This window comes from Scyliorhinus canicula, chromosome 7, assembly GCF_902713615.1.
Source record: "Scyliorhinus canicula chromosome 7, sScyCan1.1, whole genome shotgun sequence".
In the NCBI taxonomy this organism is placed as follows: domain Eukaryota; kingdom Metazoa; phylum Chordata; class Chondrichthyes; order Carcharhiniformes; family Scyliorhinidae; genus Scyliorhinus; species Scyliorhinus canicula.
The window spans coordinates 203,701,737-203,724,228 of record NC_052152.1 but is presented as its reverse complement, the minus strand read 5'-3'; the positions used below and the strand labels follow the sequence as shown (position 1 = coordinate 203,724,228).

Below are 22,492 nucleotides of genomic sequence, written 5' to 3'. Positions count from 1 at the left end.
TGCCAACTCATGTGTCAATATTACTACACAAACAAGCAAGATGACAGAATCACAGCTGAAAACAGCAAAGGAGGAGATCATTCAACACACTGTGCTTCCAATGAGTCTTTGAACGAGCTGTTCAATTAGTTCCATTCCCATGGGATAACGAACGCCAATTCTTCAGTTAGTGATATTGGTTATGGGGTGACCATGAGACAGGTGTAGGGAATTTCACCGTTCTTTCACCAAAGTTATGGAACTTGTAATGGGACTTAATGTGACACATGGGGCGCGATTCAATGGAAAAATATCTATGGGCGTGATTCTCCGGCCTTGACGAGAACCGCACCACGCGCCAAACAGTTTGTGATACAACCGGCCCACTCCCATAGGGGAAACCGGGATCTCGCCGTAGCTTGGCGAGAAACCAATTATTACCACCAAGCCCCATTGCTGTACAATTAACCGGAGCCACGCTGCTCGGGGCCCATAGGGTTCCGGGGTTCACCTTGGGACGGAGGGGTAGCTGGTTCGAGCCCTGGCTGCCCCTGCATCACCTGGCGGCTCCCCATGGCTTGCACCATGGAGTCAACCTCCTCATCGATGCTCCTCAGTGACTGCGACATGCTCTGCAGCGCCCTGGCAATGCCCACATGTGACTGCGACATGCTCTGCAGCACCCTGGCAATGCCCACGTGACTGGGACATGCTCTGCAGCACCCTGGCCATGATCTGAGAGCGGGGCGTCTCCCGAAGAAACTCATTAAGGTCTGCCTGGTACTGGGTAACATCCCCCAGCAAGTTGGACATTATGTCAAGACCCTCAGCCATGGCCGTCACTGACTGCTCAACACCTTGGACACCTTCACTCATGGTGCCAACGTCGAGCACCAGGCTCTCCACTGCGGTCACCGCCCTAGCAGTGTTGGTGCCATGCATTGCCAGCGACGTGTCCTGAGCCCATAGTCTCTGGGATTCCTCCAATCAGCTATGGACCTGCTGGAGTGTCGATGACATCGCCTTCTGAATGTCCCGGCCACTCCCTATCGTCTCCATCACTCCGGGTAACCCTGTACCAGATGCTCAGCATCAGACTGGGTCCTGGGATCCAGCAGTGCCACTCTGCCCTGTCCCTGACCACCTGGGGGTCTCTAATGGCCAAGTGCCATTATGACTGGTCCACGTTAGTGGAAAACAATGCTGAACAGCGCCCTGCTGAGATCTCCCAGGTGTGGCCGTTAGGATTGGGCACCTGGACAATCTCCCCAACGCATATTAAATTAGCCTAAGTCAGTGCGAGATCCAGATCGCAACGTCTCACGAGATTTCGTTAAATGCCGCAAGGCGTTTTGAGCATTGCAAATCTCGGGAGAGGCCTCTGAGTCCGCCGTGACGAGGCTGCTCAATTCCCTACAGGAAGCTGGGAGTGTGGGCATATCTCATCTTTTTTCTGTAAGACAATTAGGTAATCTTTGAACAGCCTATTCAACCCGATACACACTGAAAATATTAGGAATGCCAGAAATATGAAACAAAATCATAAAATGTTGGAAATCCTCTGCACGTCCATCTCCCTTTCTTCCTTTAACCACAATTTTTAAAATACTTTGACCATCTTATCTAATATCTCCTTAAGTTGCTCAGTGTCAAATATTGCTTTGTGAAAAGCCTGAGAACACAAGGACTAAGAGCAGGTGGAGGCCATTCAGTCCCTCGAGCCTCCTCCGCCATTCAATACGATCATGGCTGATCTCATCCCGGCCTCACCAGTGACCCTTCCTCCTGCCACTAAATTCAAAACCTATCCAACTCCTCCTCAAATTTGTCCAGTGTTCCAGCGTCCACTGCACAATGGGACAGAGAATCCACCCCTTCAGTGAAGAAATTCCTCCTCATTTCTGTTTTAAATCTGCCCCCCCCCCCCCAGTTGCAATGTTAAATTGTGTTACAGGTGGGGTAGAGATACAAGTTGTGGCTGTTGTTGAAAGGAGCATCTTCTCCATCCGGGTCAGTAGCTGTGGGACGGGTCCTGGACATTTCTGTTGGAAACTCGCCAGGTTGCCTCAGTTTGGAAGGACTCTGGGCGGATGGTTGTGGGTTTAAGCTTCGCCGCATTCATTTTTAATTTCATTCATGGGATGTGAGTATTTATAATCCACCTCCAGAATAGAAGAACAAGGCTGTTCCTTTCCAGTGTCCTGTGGCCAGTACCTGGCTCACCCAATGTCCCTCAAACAGATCACTCATTTGTTTTTGATCACACTACTCTTTGTTGGATACTGCGGTGTGTAAATTGGCTGCTGCATTTCCTAAATTACAAACCAATTCTGCCCTGGACGACTCAGAAGGTTAACTCTGTTTATCTCTCACAGACCCTGCCAGACCTGATGACATTATCCATAATTTCACATTTGCAACATCTGCAGTCATTTGCTTTTACATTGAAAGATATATATATGTATATATAAAATCTGAATATGTTACCGCAGGAAGTAGGTAAGGCCAAAACGTGTGGGGCTGAACTCTCGAATAACGGTGCTCTGATTCCTGGAGAAAGTCCAGAGTGATTCTCTGTTTTGAAGGGGGCTAGCAGGACCCCCCCCCCCCCCCCCCCCCCCCCCGGGAGTAGCTCACGCAGCTCCGGCAGCCAATACGGGGCCCTGCACTTCCGTTTGTGGGTCCACGCAACATGGCGGACCCACACAGCGGGCCCGCCCCGACAGTATGCCCCCCCCCAGATCGCGCCCGCCTGCCTATCGGTTGCCCCCCGATTGTGAGCCTGGCCGTCCTGGAGGCCCGTCCCCCCCCCCCGCCCCCCCTCCCCCGCTCCCCAGCAGGGCGGCCACGGACTGTGTCTGCAGCCACCACTCCGAGTGCCGGCCGGGTGGAACCATGAGTGAACCACGCCGGCGGGAACTCGGCCAGTGTGTCGCCGGAGAATCGCCACGGGGGCCTCTTTCAATGGCCCCCGACCGGCGCCGCGTCGACCGGATGCGCGATTGGCGCCAATTCTCCCCGGAGAATCACGGGAAGGCGGCGAGCCCGATCGCGGATCTGACGCCCATTCTCCGCCCCCACGCCCAAGCGCGATTGCGGCGCGGAGCTCGGAGAATCCCGGCCATGATTTCAGGATCAGTTAGATATAACACGTAGGGCAAAGGAAATCCAAGGAAATGGTGGGGCGGGGGGGGGGGGGGGGGGGGGGGATACGGCTATTGAGTTGGATGATCAGCCATGATCATAATGAATGGCGGTGCAGTTTTGAAGGGCCGAATGGCCTCCTGCTCCTATTTCTATGTTTCTATATGTGGGTGGGTGATTGGATTATTGGGTTCGGGGATGAAGATGGATTAGATCAGATGGTAGATTCATGCTGTGATTCAGACAATAACACATGTTTAAAATGAATCAAAACCAGATTCCGTGTTCACCTCATTACAACACGGGGCTGGAGACTGGATTCATCTCTTAATGAGATTTGTGTGTGACAGTAAATTGCCGTAAAATGAAACATAAAAAAACCAGGTTCAGAGTTCAAATAATTCTATGACAGTAATGGTATTCTCACTGACACCTGTAAATGATAGATTGGAATCAGGGAGACAAGGTCAGGAAGAAAACTAGTTGATAGATTCAAGATAAACCAGCTAAACACGAACAGTATCAATCCTGAACACTGTTATCAGAGTCTAAGCATAGAATTTACAGTGCAGAAGGAGGCCATTTGGCCCATCGAGTCTGCACCTGCCCTTGGAAAGAGCACTCTACTTAAGCCCACACCTCTACCCCATCGCCATAACACCAGCTAACGTTTTTGGACACTAAGAGGCAATTTAACACCTAACTTGCTCATGTTTGGACTGCGGGAGGAAACCGGAGCACCCGGAGGAAACCCACGCAGACACGGGGAGAACGTGCAGACTCCGCACAGACAGTGACCCAGCCGGGAATCAAACCTGGAGCCTGATATTCTGATATTTCAACATGTCTCCAGTCTACTGTTGCTCTGGATCTGACAATGTTTTTGGGAATGAGTTTTATTGCCGAGATGTGAACACAAGGCCCAGGCTGACTCTCCCAGTGCATTACTGTGGAATACAGCCCTGTCAGACACTCTGCCTTTTGATGAGAGATTGAACGCACCACCGTTTGCTTTCTTAAGGAGTCATAAAAGATCGCATGGCACTATTGTGGAGATGAGCAGTGAGTTCTCCCCAGTGTCCTGGTCAATAAAAGAGACAATCTGACCATTATCATGTGACTATCTGTGGGAGCTTGCTGTGCACTAATTCAGTGAATAAGAGTGCTTTGCATTTCTATAGCACCTGTCACAACCTCAGGACCTCCCAAAGCACTTTAAAGCCAATTAAATACTTTTGAAGTGGAGTCACTGTCCATAGCAAGACCCCACAGCGACGTGATAATGATTAGGTCTGTTTGTTTTTGTATTCTTGGTTGAGAAACAAACTATTGGCTCCGAGCATCTGCTGGCACTCCCCATTCTTCCCTCTGAATGTTCGGATGGGATCTTTTATATTCCTCTTGAGAGCGGAGACCGGCTCTTGGGTTCAACCAAAAGAAGCAGCTAAGAAGGCACCTCCGACAGTGCAGCACTCCCTCGGTAAAAACTCTCGGCAGTCAGAATTCGGAGTAGGGTTTGAATCCACAACCATGTGACTCAGAGATGACAGGCTGTTACCCACTGAGCCCCCAGCTAAAGATTAAGGAGGGGCTCAGCGTTTGATGCCATACACGGGTTGAATAGGCTGCCAATATTTATAACTGAGGTTCTGTAGCCATCTGGGATGGCCACTTCCAACTAGGTACAGAGAAACCCGCAAAGCCTAGTGGGTAAAATGGACAAGACAAGACTCAGGCAGGCTCAGAGCCTGAAATGTATATTTGTCAGCAAGAAGCCCAGACGGTATCAAAACTCCGTCCAATTAGCATTTTAATGGGGCCGATTAACATTTGATGGCCCATCTTCCCCAACACAACGGACTGGTACTTGAGTGACCGGGACAGTCCCAGACATTTCGGCGCCACTCCCTGTTCAAGGGAAACACAAACAATGGGGTCAGTGACCGCTTGGGACACGCCCAGTCACCCAGATCCCCGCCCACTTATTGGCTAAGGAATCGAACGGAAGGATCAAGGGTTCACCCAATTAGTAAGGCCCAAATCGATGGACTGCCCAAAAGAGCGTGGATCCCCCCCCCCCCCCCCCCTCCCTCCCCCGCGAGTATAAAGGAAGAGTTTGCCATATGTTCGCTCTCTCTTGGCCTTGCAACCCCGGTCACGGCCATCACCAACTGCAGCAACACCAGAAATGAGTCCAAGTTCAACGCCCGCTACCAGACGGATGAGCCCAGCTGAGCAGCAGTTACTCCTTCGAACCCGAGAGATACAGAATTGAACAGTGGCCACTGTTTTCGGACCTAAGCCGGGTGCCCAAAGTTAAGTACAGGTTGTCTTAGTTGATAGGTGTAGTTAACTAGTAGTGTTTATGTTGCATGACTTACTGTGTGTAAATAAAGTACCCTTGACCTTGAACTAACTAATTGGTGTTTGGCTCTTTGATCGATAGCCGGTTGAAACTTGCGGTAGTATCATTGATACCTGCCGACTCTAAGCATTAGAACATAGATGACATAAAAAGAAAGGCAAACTCACTGATTGCCATAATTGGAACAGAGCCACAGAAAGGACAGAGAAAAGGAAAACACAACAGTTCCCATAGGCAGAGTGGCCCTTGGGTGTAATATAAGTGACCTGTTGAAAGTGACCTAGTGAATCGGGTGGTGCAGTGAGTAGAGTCCCTGCCTCTGAGTCAGAAGCTTTAGGTTCAAGTCCCATCCCTGGACTTAATGGTCAAATAAGGATCGTTCATAACGCAGTGAAGTACATTGAGGGCGCGATCGAACAAACAATAACACTGTCCCTTCTGGGCGGGATTAGCGGCTCATTCCCGGAGTTTGTGGCGGTGGAAATGACCCCGCTATCTCACGGCATTCTGTTTTTATTGGGGCCTCTGTCAGAATGGCAGGGGGCAGCAGAGCGGTGCCACTGATTCGCTGTTGCGGGGGAAATTTGCATACCGCTGTGCAGAGAGACTTGGGTGTGCTAGTGCATGAGTCACAGAAGGTTGGTTTACAGGTGCAACAGGTGATTAAGAAGGCAAATGGAATTTTGTCCTTCATTGCTAGAGGGATGGAGTTTAAGATTAGGGAGGTTATGTGGCAATTGTATAAGGTGTTAGTGAGGCCACACCTGGAGTATTGTGTTCAGTTTTGGTCTCCTTACCTGAGAAAGGACATACTGGCGCTGGAGGGTGTGCAGAGGAGATTCACGAGGTTAATCCCAGAGCTGAAGGGGTTGGATTACGAGGAGAGGTTGAGTAGACTGGGACTGTACTCGTTGGAATTTAGAAGGATGAGGGGGGATCTTATAGAAACATTTAAAATTATGAAGGGAATAGATAGGATAGATGCGGGCAGGTTGTTTCCACTGGCGGGTGAAAGCAGAACTAGGGGACATAGCCTCAAAATAAGGGGAAGCAGATTTAGGACTGAGTTTAGGAGGAACTTCTTCACCCAAAGGGTTGTGAATCTATGTAATTCCTTGCCCAGTGAAGCAGTTGAGGCACCTTCATTAAATGTTTTAAGGTAAAGATAGATAGGGCGCAATTCTCCGCACTCACGACGGTGCGGAGAATAGCGGGGGTCGTACGTTTTAATGGCCACGCTAGTCTGACGCCCTCCCGCTATTCTCCCCCCCCCCCACGCCCGACTCCCGACACGAATCGCTGCCGCCGTTTTTTTTACGGCGAGCAGCGATTCTCAGCTGGCCGATGGGCCGAAGTCCAAGCCCTTTACGGCCGTTTTTACGAACGGCAAACACACCTGGTCTGGCCGTTTGTAAAAACGGCCGTAAAGTTCGGATCTTGCCAACCATGGCACCGATTGGCACGGCAGTACCACGGCCGTGCCAAGGGTGCCATGGGCCCGCGATCGGTGGGCAGTGATCGCGGGCAGCGGGTCCGATTCCCGCGCACTCTTTGTCCTTCCGCCGCCCCGCTGTATCAATTCGCGGGGCGGCTGAGGGGCATCCCGGCCCATGCATGCGCGGGTTTCGCGCAAATGCGTGATGACGTCATCCGCGCATGCGCGGCTGACGTCATGTGACGCATCAGCCGTCGCAAACTCTGGCAAGCGGGCTTAACAAAATTCGTTAAGCCCGCGATGCCGGAGTTCACGGCCGCGGCATGCTAGCCCCGATCGGGGACCAGAATCGGGTCCCGGTTGGGGGGGGGGGGGGGGGGGGGGGGAGGCTGGCGTCAAACCCGCCCGTTTTTGACGCCAGCCTTACGATTTCTCCCTGTTTGGGAGAATCGCGCCCATAGTTTTTTGAAGAATAAAGGGATTAAGGGTTAAGGTGTTCGGGCCGGAAAGTGGAGCTGAGTCCACAAAAGATCAGCCATGATCTCATTGAATGGCGGAGCAGGCTCGAGGGGCCAGAGGGCCTACTCCTGCTCCTAGTTCTTATGTTCTTATGACACCCTCCATGTTCAAGTGAAGGCAAGCATCCAGCAGAGGGCAGCAGAGCGGAGCCGCTGATTGGCTGTTGAGGGAAAATTTGCATCAGTGCATTGTGGTCACTGTATCCAGAAGGTGGTTTGTGGAGGAGCTGTTGTCAAGTGACAGTTGATATTCTAGTTGGACTACATTAAGTTTAAGATTAAAAATGGCAGGAGATCTCAGACCTGTGTTATGCTCCTCTTGCTCAATGTAGGAGCGCAGGGACTTGGCTGAGGTCCCTGGCTCCTTCACGTGCGGGAACTGTGTCCAGCTGCAGCTCTTGTTAGACCGCATGACGGCTCTGGAGCTGCGGATGGACTCACTTTGGAGCATCCGCGATGCTGAGGAGTTCGTGGATAGCACGTTTAGCGAATTGGTCACACCACAGATTAGGATTGCTGAGGGAGAAAGGGAATGTGTGACCAAAAGGCAGAGAAAGAGCAGGAAGGCAGTGCAGGTGGCCCGTGCGGTCATTTCCCTCCAAAACAGGTATACCGTTTTGGATACGGTTGGGGGAGATGGCTCACCAGGGGAAGGCAGTAGTAGTCAGGTTGATGGCACTGTGGCTGGCTCTGCTGTACAGAAGGGTGGGAAAAAGAGTGGAAGGGCTATAGTCATAGGGGATTCAATTGTAAGGGGAGTAGATAGGCGGTTCTGTGGCCGAAAACGAGACTCCCGAATGGTATGTTGCCTCCCATGTGCACGGGTCAGGGATGTCTCAGATCGGCTGCAGGGCATACTGAAGTGGGAGGGTGAACAGCCAGTTGTCGTGGTGCATATAGGCACCAATGATATAGGTAAAAAACGGGATGAGGTCCTACAATCAGAATTTAGGGAGTTAGGAGCCATGTTAAAAAGTCGGACCTCAGAGGTAGTAATCTCAGGATTGCTACCAGTGCCACATGGTAGTCAGAGTAGAAATGAAAGAATAGGCAGGATGATTGCGTGGCTTGAGAGATGGTGCAGGAGGGAGGGGTTCAGATTTTTGGGACATTGGGATCGGTTCTGGGGGCGGTGGGACTACTACAAATTGGACGGTCTACACCTGGGCCGGACTGGAACCAATGTCCTTGGGGGTGCTTTTGCTAACGCTGTTGGGGAGGGTTTAAACTAATGTGGCAGGGGGATGGGATCCAAATGAGGAGGTTAGTGGACAGTAAAGAGGTAGTAACTAAAGCCTGTAAGGAACTAGATCATGAAGTCAGCGTGACTAAGGGGAAGAGTAGGCAGGGAGTTGATGATGAACGCAAAGGGACTGGTGGCCTGAGGTGCATTTGTTTTAATGCAAGAAGTGTAGCAGGTAAGGCAGATGAATTTAGAGCTTGGATTTGTACCTGGGCGTATGATGTTATTGCTATTACTGAGACTTGGTTGAGGGAAGGGTATGATTGGCAACTAAATATCCCAGGATATCGATGCTTTAGGCGGGATAGAGTAGGAGGTAAAAGGGGTGGAGGAGTTGCATTATTACTCAGAGAGGGTATCACAGCTGTGCTAAAGGAGGGCACTATGGAGGACTCGAGCAGTGAGGCGATATGGGCAGAGCTCAGAAATAGGAAGGGTGCGGTAACAATGTTGGGGCAGTACTACAGACCTCCCAACAGCGAGTGTGAGATAGAGGTACAAATATGTAAACAGATTATGGAAAGACGTTGGAGCAACAGGGTGGTGGTGATAGAAGATTTTAATTTTCCCAACATTGATTGGGATACACATAGTGTCAGAGGTCCAGATGGAGCAGAATTTGTAAGGAACATCCAGGAGGGTTTTCTAGAGCAGTATGTAAATAGTCCAACACGGGAAGGGGCCATACTGGACCTGGTGTTGGGGAATGAACCCAGCCAGGTGGTTGAAGTTTCAGTTGGGGATTACTTTGGGAATAGTGATCACAATTCCGTAAATTTTAGAATATTCATGGACAAAGACGAGAGTGGCCCTAAAGGAAGAGTGCTAAATTGGGAAAAGGCCAACTATAACAAAATTCGGCAGGAGCTAGGGAATGTGGATTGGGAGCAGCTGTTTGAAGGTAAATCCACATTTGATATGTGGGAGTCTTTTAAGGAAAGGTTGATTAGAGTGCAGGACAGATATGTCACTGTGAAAATGAGGGATAGAAATGACAAGATTCGGGAACCATGGATGACAGGTGAAATTGTGAGACTAGCTAAGAGGAAAAAGGAAGCATACATAAGGTCTAGGCGACTGAAGACAGACAAAGCTTTGGAAGAATATCGGGAATGTAGCACCAATCTGAAACGAGGAATCAAGAGGGCTAAAAGGGGTCATGAAATATCTTCAGCAAACAGGGTTAAGGAAAATCCCAAAACCTTATATATTCATATATAAGGAGCAAGAGAGTAAATAGAGAAAAGGTTGGCCCACTCAAGGACCAAGGAGGAAAGTTCTGCGTGGAGTCAGAGAAAATGGGTGAGATTCTTAACGAGTATTTTACATCAGTATTCACCGAGGAGAGGGACATGACGGATATTGAGGTTAGGGATAGATGTTTGATTACTCTAGGTCAAGTTGGCATAAGGAGGGAGGATATGTTGCGTATTCTAAAAGGCATTAAGGTGGACAAGTCCTCAGGTCCGGATGGGATCTATCCCAGGTTACTGAGGGAAGTGAGAGAGGAAATACCTGGGGCCTTAACAGATATCTTTGCAGCATCCTTAAACACGGGTGAGGTACCGGAGGACTGGAGAATTGCTAATGTTGTCCCCTTGTTTAAGAAGGGTAGCAGGGATAATACAGGTAATTATAGACCTGTGAGCTTGACGTCAGTGATAGGGAATCTGCTGGAGAAGATACAGAGGGATAGGATCTATTCACATTTGGAAGAAAATAGACTTATCAGTGATAGGCAACATGGTTTTGTGCAGGGAAGGTCATGTCTTACCAACTTAATAGAATTCTTTGAGGAAGTGACAAAGTTGATTGATGAGGGAAGGGCTGTAGATGTCATATACATGGACTTCAGTAAGGCATTTGATAAGGTTCCCCATGGTAGGCTGATGGAGAAAGTGAAGTCTCATGGGGTCCAGGGTGTACTAGCTAGATGGATAAAGAACTGGCTGGGCAACAGGAGACAGAGAGTAGTGGTGGAAGGGAGTGTCTCAAAATGGAGAACTGTGACCAGTGGTGTTCCACAGGGATCCGTGCTCGGACCACTGTTGTTTGTGATATACATAAATGATCTGGAGGAAGGTATAGGTGGTCTGATTAGCAAGTTTGCAGATGACACTAAGATTGGTGGAGTAGCAGATAGTGAAGGGGACTGTCAGAGAATACAGCAATATATAGATAGATTGGAGAGTTGGGCAGAGAAATGGCAGATGGAGTTCAATCCGGGCAAATGCAAGGTGATGCATTTTGGAAGATCCAATTCAAGAGCGAACTATACAGTAAATGAAAAAGCCCTGGGGAAAATTGATGTACAGACAGATCTGGGTGTTCAGGTCCATTGTACCCTGAAGGTGGCTGCACAGTGAGTGGTCAAGATAGAGATAGAGTGGTCAAGAAGGCATACGGCATGCTTTCCTTCATCGGACGGGGTTTTGAGTACAAGAGTCGGCAGGTCATGTTACAGTTGTATAAGACTTTGGTTCGCCCACATTTGGAATACTGCGTGCAGTTCTGGTCGTCACATTACCAGAAGGATGTGGATGCTTTAGAGAGGGTGCAGAGGAGGTTCACCAGGATGTAGCCTGGTATGGAGGGTGCTAGCTATGAAGAGAGGTTGAGTAGATTAGGATTATTTTCATTAGAAAGACGGAGGTTGAGGGGGGACCTGATTGAGGTCTACAAAATCATGAGAGGTATAGACAGGGTGGATAGCAACAAGCTTTTCCCAAAAGTGGGGGTGTCAATTACTAGGGGTCACGAGTTCAAGGTGAGAGGGGGAAAGTTTAAGGGAGATGTGCGTGGAAAGTTCTTTACGCAGAGGGTGGTGGGTGCCTGGAACGCATTGCCGGCGGAGGTGGTAGAGGCGGGCACGATAGCGTCATTTAAGATGCATCTAGACCAGGGGTGGGCAAACTACGGCCCGCGGGCCGCATGCGGCCCGCCAAAGGTATTTCTGCGGCCCACCAAGTCATTAAAAAAAAAAAAAAAAATTTTTTTAAAAATTTTTTTTTTTAAGGTTAATGGGGGGGGGGGGCTGTTGGGTTACTTACTGGTATAGGGTGGATACGTTGACTTGAGTAGGGTGATTATTGCTCGGCACAACGTCGAGGGCCGAAGGGCCTGTTTTGTGCTGTACTGTTCTATGTTCCATATGAGGCGCCCAGAATCATAACCGGGTGAAGTAATTATTTTACTTAATATACTATGCGGCCCTTTGTGAATTGTGAATTTCTGAATGTGGCCCTTGCACAGAAAAGTTTGCCCACCCCTGATCTAGACAGATACATGAATGGGTGGGGAACAGAGGGATACAGATCCTTAGAAAATAGGCGCCAGTTTTAGATAGAGGATCTGGATTGGTGCAGGTTTGGAGGGCCGAAGGGCCTGTTCCTGTGCTGTAATTTTTCTTTGTTCTTTGACACACCGAGGCCATACTCAGTCCCATTTCCTGCACTGGTCAGCGCAGGAAGAGACTGGGCCGCCGTTTTTACATAGCCAGCCTGGCACCCTGGGAGTGCCCCTTCCAACCTTTCAGTGCCACCTGCGCATACTGGCAATGCCAGGCTGGCACCTGAATGGCACTGCCAGGGTGCTTGGGTGGCACTGCCAGGGTGCCAGGTTGGCAATGCCCATGGTGCCCAGGTAGCATCACACTGCCCAGAGGATAACCATCTAGGGGCCTTCGATCACCTAGAGACCCCCCCCCCCCCCTTCAAGTGCCGTTCCGCCTGGTCCCCGTTTGCTGAACAACCTGGCTGGGGTCTCCTCTGCGAGGCCAGTAGATCCTTGGGTCCGATTAGATCTGCGGCGACAGAGTTAAATGAGCAGTTAAACTCCCTTAATTGTACAAGATCGCAACATCACGCGGGGTCTCATTCAACCTTGCCAGGTGTCACAACAATCGGGAATCCTGGGAGAAACCCCTGCTCTGGGCTGGACAGTTGGCTGTGGATCAGACTGGGACCTGACCCGGCTTCAATTCCCTCCTTGGCTGGGATGGATTTGGGACCTGCCTCCTCGCCTGGAGATTATGGGTTGTGGGTTCGACCTGACTTCAGGCAGAGAACTCCTGTAGCAAGACAATGGACAGGGTCAAATTAAACAAGGGGCAACAGTGTATAGCACTGCTGCCTCACAGCGTCAGGGACCCGGGTTCAATTCCGGTCTTAGATGACTGTGTCCAGGGATGTGTAGGTTAGGTGGGGTTACGGGGATAGGGTGGGGGAGTGGGGAAGCAGAGAGATTAAGTTAATCTTGGTTAGACCACACGATGAGTATTGTCTACATGTCTTGTCTCCGTTTTACAAAATTACTCCAGAGGTGCAGTAGCAGAGACCATAGCAGTCTCAGACAGTCACACAGAGCAGAACACATTCGGCCTGCATCGAGTCTGCACCAACCCTCTGACAGAGCACTCCACCCAAGCTCATTCCCCAGCCTATCTCAATAATCCCTCAACCTAACCCGCACATCTTTGGACCGTGGGAGGAAGCCAGAGCACCCGGAGGAAACCCACGCAGACACGGGGAGAGCGTGCAGATGGGGATTGCGTGTAAACGGGCACAGAGTTTAACAATGAAGCTGTTTTCTTTTCTGCTTCTGGATTTGTGTCCAATAATTGTGATTGATGCACTGAGTGGAATCTACACAACATATCAAAGTTGTCTGTTTCTGATTAATATACAGGGAGCACTGTGTTTTGTCCACTTTTTATCACATTCTCTATCAGTGCAGTTTGAATACAAGGTGCCTGTTTAAACATTTCCACATCAAACAAAACCCTATCGTGAGCCAAGAATGATGAACGACTGCGATATATCAGGGAACACAAAATAAAACAAAGTAAGTTTCTTAAAAACCTCATTCAGTCCCTCTGGTGGGTATATCTCCCACCCACGAAAGTTTGTCTTACTGCAGTTTCACTACACCCACAATGAAACCAATTGTTCTGGGTGAATCTCAGAATGTAGGAAATTCGGGCGCAACAACAAGATGTGTTAATTTCATGTAAAAGTCCATTTTTAAACCCTCTGAAAACAACACGCTCACCGTGGTTGTCGCTTTCTAGAATATCCATTGGTCGTTGCTGATAGACACGGACAATTAAGGGTTGGAAGCCAATTAAGGGGCAGCACGGTAGCATTGTGGATAGCACAATTGCTTCACAGCTCCAGGGTCCCAGGTTCAATTCCGGTTTGGGTCACTGCCTGTGTGGAGTCTGCACATCCTCCCCGTGTGTGCGTGGGTTTCCTCCGGTTTCCTCCCACAGTCCAACGATGCGCAGGTTAGATGGATTGGCCGTGATAAATTGCCCTTAGTGTCCACAATTGCCCTTAGTGTTGGGTGGTGTTACTGGGTTATGGGGATAGGATGGAGGTGTTGACCTTGGGTAGAGTGCTCTTTCCAAGAGCCGGTGCAGACTCGATGGGCCGAATGGCCTCCTTCTGCACTGTAAATTCTATGGATCTATGATACTGAGAACTTTTAGATCAAAGCAAATCACTGTGGATGCTGAGATCTGTAACAAAAGCAGAAAATACTGGACAAACTCAGCAGGTCTGGCAGCATCTGCGGAAAGAGAACGGAGCAAACGTTTCGCTTCTGGATGACTTTCTCAAAGCTCCCTCTCACTCCACGGATTCTGTCAGACCTGCTGAGGTTATCCAGTATCGTCTGTTTCTGTGTTGCGAACTGTTACTGCTTTCTGAAACCACCTTGGGGTTGAGGCTACGCCACATTCGCAGATCCTTGCCACACCCGTGTAGATCAGAGAATTTCAAATGTCAGCAAACCTTTTCCTCTGACTCAAGATTCAATTGACCTGGATCAGGACCCAACCACTGGACTCCACACTACCCCTCCCCAAGTCAGAATTGGGAGACTTGTGCCCATTCCCCTGGTTTGAAGCCTCTTCAAACCTGCGATCACGTCAGCTGCACAAGAATTCATTTAAGCGTTTCCACATCAACAAAATATTTAAATTGCTGGGAGACAGATTAGTGTGTGCCCATGAAATGATTAAACGGTTTTACAGTTTCTTGAAGTAATGGTCAATTATTTTAATGAGTTGGACATTTCATTCATGTTTATGTGTTTGTGGAATCTTTCAGCCATTTGAATAAAAGTAAAGTTGCCACAGTCCCAGATGACCATAGGCTCCTTTCCTCTTTGAGGAGGGAGAGCTGACTGGTGGGGATTTAACCAGAGGGTCACCACACCTCAGGCGAGGGGCGAGGTTGAGAAGGCTGTACGAGGACACCAGATTTCACGGAATCACAGAATCATTCTGGTGAAGGAGGTGGCCTCTGAACGAGCCTCACGACTTGGTGCCTCCCCCCCCCCCCCCCCCCCCCCCCCCGCACCCCTGCACAATGTTTATATTCAAATAATCATCTGACGCTCTCTTGAATACCTCGACTAAACCTGCCGCCACCACATGTCCAAACAGTGCATTCCACACCCCAACCGCTCGCTCTGTGAAAAAGTCTTTTCTCACATCACAGTTAAAAGCATCAAGGGGTCACGTCCCGGGTGCTGAAAACAAGGGTGGTGATGAGTCCAGGGGTGGCAATTTCCGGGATTTCGGAAGACCTGGGAGTCCAGAGGGAGAAAGAGGCCGATGTTCTGGCCTTTGCTTCCCTGATAGCCCGGAGGCGAATACCGCTGGCATGGAGGGAATCAAAACCCCCGAAGACCGAACTATGGCTTTCGGACGTCAAGTTTTCTGGGTCTGGAAAAAATTAAGTTTGCCTTGAGGGGATCTGTACTGGGGTTCGCCCGGAGGTGGCAACCATTCATCGACTTATTCGCGGGAGAGTGAACGTCAGCAGGGATGGGTGGGGGGGGGGCCAGGAGGGGGGGAGATTAGAGTAGAGTAGGAAGGATAAATTGGCGGGTAGTGTCGGTGGGTGAGGAGCGGGTATGTGCATTATGGTCTGGTTGAAATGTTGGTTTTTGGATTTTTTTGGTTGCTGTTTGCATATTTCTGTAATCTGTAACTGTTTACAATGCCAAAAAATACCTCAACAAAATTGTTTGTTAAAGAAAAAAGCATCATGGAATCATTTGGGATGGAGAAAAGAGAAAATTAGCAATTGTGCTTTGCGACGCTGCCCAATTACTGGTTTATCACAGATTTTATGCCAACGATTATGAATTTCAGTGGAATCCAGCCCCAAAGAATTTCAAACCCATTTTGACACAAAGAGGAAACTCCCTTTATTTTTGCTATTATCTTTCACTTTACTGACTTGATCATTCTTACTCGTCCTGTGAGAATTGAACGGGTTCAGTGAGTTAAGTGCTGTGTGCAGGCCCCGATTCACTTCCAGCCCATTCCCCCGGAAGGTCAGCACAATAACAGATGCCTCTAATAAATTACAGGAAGTTGAAAAATGTCACCCCCTCACCTTTATAGCAGAAGAATTTAGATTTTTACTGAACTTGATTCTCATTATTACCATTTCCTGACAGAAAAAATGGACACAGAGAGAGAGGCGGTAACAGAGAAAGACAGAACGAAGGAAAAATGCAAAGAGAAAGGGAAGAGCGGAAAGAAATATAAAGGGAATAATTACAACATAACGATGAGAAAGGTGGATTGAAGGAAAGAAAGGAAAGGCGGATAAAATAAAAAAGTAAAGTGCATAATCAAAACAACAGAACTTCTCAGGGGTCATTATAAATACTTGAGTACCCAGAGCTCTCTGGGTAATCATTGCACTAATGAAGCTTCCGGCAACTAGTTAAATGGGCCAGAGGGTCAGTACTGAGGGAGTGCTGCACTGCCAGAGGGTCAGTACTGAGGGAGGGCTGCACTGTCAGAGGGTCAGTACTGAGGGAGTGCCGCACTGTCAGAGGGTCAGTACTGAGGGAGTGCCGCACTGCCAGAGGGTCAGTACTGAGGGAGGGCTGCACTGTCAGAGGGTCAGTACTGAGGGAGTGCCGCACTGTCAGAGGGTCAGTACTGAGGGAGTGCTGCACTGTCAGAGGGTCAGTACTGAGGGAGTGCTGCACTGTCAGAGGGTCAGTACTGAGGGAGTGCTGCACTGTCAGAGGGTCAGTACTGAGGGAGTGCCGTACTGCCAGAGGGTCAGTACTGAGGGAGTGCTGCACTGTCAGAGGGTCAGTGCTGAGGGGGTGCTGCACTGTCAGAGGGTCAGTACTGAGGGAGTGCCGCACTGTCAGAGGGTCAGTACTGAGGGAGTGCCGTACTGCCAGAGGGTCAGTGCTGAGGGAGCGCCGTACTGTCAGAGGGTCAGTGCTGAGGGAGCGCCGTACTGTCAGAGGGTCAGTACTGAGGGAGTGCCGTACTGTCAGAGGGTCAGTGCTGAGGGAGCGCCGTACTGTCAGAGGGTCAGTACTGAGGGAGTGCCGCACTGTCAGAGGGTCAGTACTGAGGGAGTGCTGCACTGTCAGAGGGTCAGTACTGAGGGAGTGCTGCACTGTCAGATGGTCAGTACTGAGGGAGTGCTGCACTGTCAGAGGGTCAGTACTGAAGGAGTGCCGCACTGTCAGAGGGTCAGTACTGAGGGAGGGCTGCACTGTCAGAGGGTCAGTACTGAGGGAGTGCCGCACTGCCAGAGGGTCAGTACTGAGGGAGGGCTGCACTGTCAGAGGGTCAGTACTGAGGGAGTGCTGCACTGTCAGAGGGTCAGTACTGAGGGAGTGCTGCACTGTCAGAGGGTCAGTACTGAGGGAGTGCCGCACTGTCAGAGGGTCAGTACTGAGGGAGCGCTGCACTGTCAGAGGGTCAGTACTGAGGGAGTGCCGTACTGTCAGAGGGTCAGTACTGAGGGAGTGCCGCACTATCAGAGGGTCAGTACTGAGGGAGCGCTGCACTGTCAGAGGGTCAGTGCTGAGGGAGTGCTGTACTGTCAGAGGGTCAGTACTGAGGGAGTGCTGCACTGTCAGAGGGTCAGTACTGAGGGAGTGCTGCACTGTCAGAGGGTCAGTACTGAGGGAGTGCCGTACTGTCAGAGGGTCAGTGCTGAGGGAGCGCCGTACTGTCAGAGGGTCAGTACTGAGGGAGCGCCGTACTGCCAGAGAGTCAGTACTGAGGGAGCGCCGTACTACCAGAGGGTCAGTACTGAGGGAGCGCCGTACTGTCAGAGGGTCAGTACTGAGGGAGTGCTGCACTGTCAGAGGGTCAGTACTGAGGGAGTGCTGCCGTGTCAGAGGGTCAGTACTGAGGGAATGCTGCACTGTCAGAGGGTCAGTACTGAGGGAGTGCCGTACTGTCAGAGGGTCAGTACTGAGGGAGTGCCGCACTATCAGAGGGTCAGTACTGAGGGAGCGCTGCACTGTCAGAGGGTCAGTACTGAGGGAGTGCCGCACTGTCAGAGGGTCAGTACTGAGGGAATGCTGCATTGTCAGAGGGTCAGTACTGAGGGAGTGCCGCACTGTCAGAGGGTCAGTACTGAGGGAATGCTGCACTGTCAGAGGGTCAGTACTGAGGGAATGCTGCACTGTCAGAGGGTCAGTACTGAGGGAGTGCTGCACTGTCAGAGGGTCAGTACTGAGGGAGTGCCGCACTGTCAGAGGGTCAGTACTGAGGGAGGCACAGTGAGCCACTGCCACCTCCTGTGCTATGTTAGGAATGGAGGATTAACAATAAGGAAAGTTAATATGAACAATGAATAACATCAGTAAAGCTGATTGAAGGGATGTTAAATCTTTGGTGGAAAATCTCTTCATACAACAGTTACAATTCACGATAAGCCATGAAATAGCAAATCCGATTGCTGTGAACGACTGACATATTATCCTTCCGATTCAAACTGTTGCTCAAGTTTCCAGTCTCACCATTTCATCCTCACACTCGTTATCTTCCATTGCTTCACCCTGTTCCAGCTCATCACAGTCCCCCTCCTCCCCCAGCGGCTCCTCTGTGACTGCATCGGCGGTCTCTGAAGCTGAATCTGTGTGGGAAAGTTCAGTCCTGACCTCATCAGCTTTTTTCCTTGGCTCTGTTGAAAGATCCATGGATGGAAACTTTTGATAACAAAATAGTGAACTTGCTTAAATATAGTGACGTACACATTCTCAAAACCACCCAACATGCTCCAAGGCTCATGTAAACTGTTGTTTTTACAGGTGCATCTCACAAAGCTGAGTGACCAGATTATCTGTTTCGGTGTTGGGTTGAAAGAGTGTTGGCCAAGACACAAGGAAATTCTTACTTCACTTTTGATTATTCCCACTGTATCTTTTACCTACGTTGAACAGGTGTACCTACCAGGAGACGATGGTTGGTCTGGATTACTTTTCTCTTGATAAATGAAGGCAGTGTGGTGAACTAATAGAAAATTCTGAAAGTTTTTGATGGAGTGGATGGAGAGAGAATGTTTTATCTTGTGGGGAACAGGAGAAGCAGAGACCATCAATATAAGATAATCGGCAAGGAATTCAATTGGGAATTCAGAAGAAACGTCTTCACCCAGGGAATGCTGCCACAGGGAGTGGCTGAATAGTGTTGATGCAGTTAAGGGGAAGCTGGACAAGAATTGAGGGGGAAGGGTATACAGAGTTACCACGGGAGATTTTGAATCTTGCTGAAAAGAGAGACATGTTGTAGAAGCTTTCCATTTTACACTCATCAGAAACAAATACAATTTATGCTATCGGAGAAAAAGGATTGCCGATTGGTTGGAAAGTGGACTCTGATTGGTCGAGCTATCGCCATGGAGAAAGCAATGGTCTCCCCATACTCCCAGGTAGTTCAATAAAGGCCGCCACTTTCGGACCGCAAAAGTGCTCGGTCTACCTCAAATTACCCTGGAAAGGCAAAGAATCGTGAAAATTTGCCCAACGCTTTAAGGAAGCTGTTACTATGGCAATGGAAATGCAAATGATATTTTTCACCAACAGGAAACTGCCATCAGTCCAAAAGGATGTTCCGCCTACCACACAATTGAGCAACATGGTATTCAGATTTCAGTGGCAATGTGATGCCAGAGACATTGGCTGTACATCCGAGTGATTGACTGATCGAAACAAACAATGTTTCTCCGGCTATTCGTAATAGGCAGAGTCCAGCCTGCGATTGCAAAACCTTAAACTGTTAGATGTATTTCTGCGATGGGGCAGCACTTGCTGAACAATCCTGAGTGTGCCAGTAGCTACACTAACAATCAATTTAAGATGGCAAGTAAAACGCATGCCAAGGCTCATTTACACTTGCTAGAAGCGACATACATTCATACACATTCTCTGCAAACAAAAGGAATATGTTCAAGCTTTGCATCTTTTTTAATTTAACAGAGCTTGTAGCCCCCCCCCCCCCCCCCCCCCCCCCCCGCCGGAACTGCCTTCCCCATGACAATCCCTCAGCCAATCAGAGTTAATGTGCCAACCGGTTATCATCCTTTTCTCCTGTAGTATAAATTGTTGTGACTGATTGAAAATTTGGGATTCTTGTGGTCGTCCTGCTGAGTAAAGGAAGAAAAGCTTCGGCAACATGTTTCTCATTTCAGTAAGATTCAAGTTCTGTCCGGTCAGCTGACCGTCTGATAGAGTAGATAAGGAAAGATAGAAGGAGGCAGGAGTGGAGCATAAACATCAGCAAGGGCTAATAGGGAATAGCCTATTTCTGTAATCCTATGGGATCCGATGAATACAGACCAGGGTCTCAGCTTAACATCTGATTGTAAGAAATTGGTCTGTTTTTACATTACTTCATTTCTAACAAAGCCACAGCAGCATGGTTTAGTAATCTCAGAAAGTCTGCCTTTTCCCTCTGATGCTATTCTGTTACTGTTATTTCAATGTTTAACCAGCTGCTCCCATTTTTGAGTCCAAACTGTATTTTAAACGTTATTTTTATTTATTAAAGAGGAATATCTTTTTAAATCGACTTCAATAACAATTCATTCCGACCACCTTTCAGCGATGAAGTTACCTCATCTTTTTGGTGATGGGTTTCAGCATGTTCAAAAGGTTTCCTGGTGGAAGTCAAGTTACCAACACTATGGTTTTGTTTGGGTGAGTTTGTGGAAAAGAACGAGAATGGTACTGAAACTGTTGTCAGTTTTAATTCTATTCAGTTACTGTTATTTCAATGTATTTTAAACATTGTTATTTTTGTATATTAAGGAAGACTAACTTATTAAGTATGCGTTTTGACTACCTTTTTCGGTCACGTTCCCATCTAAAATTAGGCACAGAGAAAAGTGTACTGAATGGCAAAGTACTCGGCTTGAAGAATTATTAAAACTAAAATAGCCAAGCTTTTAAAACTTCAGTTTTTCACAGTTACGTGGGAGCAGGAGTTTCCTTTTGTATCAGATTGTTTACAACAAATCTACAGCTTGGGGAATTGGCAAAGACACGAGTTTCATCTCTGCTTGGCAATTATTTTACACAACTGGGCGAATCATAGAACATCAGACAGTGTTGCGCCCATAAACCTGGCCATGTTCAGAACAGTTTTGAGAAGCAACTTTTACTGGATTATTTGCTGCCTTTGGCAGCCACAGTGAAGCCACCTTCACAAATCCTCGTTAAAATTCAGACCCTGAAGTGACAGATGTGAGGTTAATGTGTGGCACTCAGTGTAGAGGGTCTTTCAGTTATTTAAGCCTTGATGTGCTGCAGTGAATTATCAGACATGTTACTATCGCCAGCTCTGTTTAAAGGGTAAATAATGGATTCAACCCTCATTTGACAGTGCAGGTTCCCCCCCCCCCCCCCCCAGCTTGTTGCACTGCAGTGTTATCCTGTGTTATGGAATCAAGCCCCAAGGACCGATTTCAAAATGCAATTGTCCCAAAAGCGCCTTAATTTGGGCCTTTTGGTATTTAAGAGGACCCCATCCCATCATCCCGGGGCCAGTTCAAAGCCAGGTCGCAGAGTCGCAGAGGTGGAGGTTCAGCAGCCAGTGGCCAGGGCTCCATTTGCTTTACTCACCCGTGTGTCCCACTTTGTCCCTCGCGATCTCCTCCAGCCTCCCAAGGAGTGAGTCGATGTTGGATTTGATCTGCGTCAGCTCTACTTTGATCCTGTGCAACTCATTGGATTTCACTGTAAAGACAGAGAGGGGGTCAGAGGTGACTGAGCCACTGAGGAGGTGACTATCCGAAGGAGCTCTTCACTCTCACAACAGAAACATTTGCTTTTCCCAGTCCGCTTTTCAGACCTCCTTGTTTCTTTTACTCCAGTGGGAACTAATGAAGATTGGAATCGCTTCCTCTCCTCCAATGGACATCTTTGTGATTGAGCTTCATCAAACAATTCACCCCCTCCCCTGCTGCCCCGCTCTTTCCTCTTTGTGGGGTCCCTGGTCTCTGTGCAAAGACCCCCCTCAGCAACCCCCCCCCCCCCCCCCCACCACCCCATCAGAAAACGGTGAGGTGCCTCTATAGGTAGTTCCTGATCAGAGATCAAAACTCTTCAGATCGATCCTCGGCTTTGACAAATTGCTATTCTCCCGGTTGATTAGGAGAACAAATGGATGTTTCATTACCCCATTGGAGAGTTTTAGGCACTCAGGCAAACAGCCTCTTTCCAATAGTTTTATGATTTGGAAAATGGAAAGGAAAAAGTTGCATCGGAAAATCCCAGCCACGAACGAGGACAGAAGCTATCGGCCGGGGGATCACTCCCTAGTTCACCCACAGCAGGATCCTGGAAATGAATCCCAATTCTTGGAAGTTCCAGCTCAATCCTGAAGGGTCGATAGCACTCGCAAACCATTCCCAGATTCTTCAAAGGAGCGTTATCGAACACAACTTGACATTGATCCAGAATGAGGATACATTAGGGCAAAGTGGATTTGAACACCATTGCGCAAAGAGAACTGAACAAGAATC

At 49.0% G+C, this 22,492-nt stretch overlaps 1 protein-coding gene across 4 annotated transcripts in view; it reads right to left on the bottom strand.

The window, feature by feature from the left end:
• The window catches only part of raly (RALY heterogeneous nuclear ribonucleoprotein), a 153,183-nt gene that overhangs the window by 2,910 nt on the left and 127,781 nt on the right, over positions 1–22,492 (bottom strand). For all 4 annotated transcript variants that reach the window (XM_038803735.1, XM_038803732.1, XM_038803733.1 and 1 more), the window contains exons 6-7: positions 21,591–21,704; positions 18,489–18,652 (exon numbers count right to left, since the gene is read on the bottom strand). In XM_038803735.1, the coding sequence (XP_038659663.1) occupies positions 18,489–18,652; positions 21,591–21,704 (278 nt within the window). The remainder of the gene's footprint in view (positions 1–18,488; positions 18,653–21,590; positions 21,705–22,492) is intronic.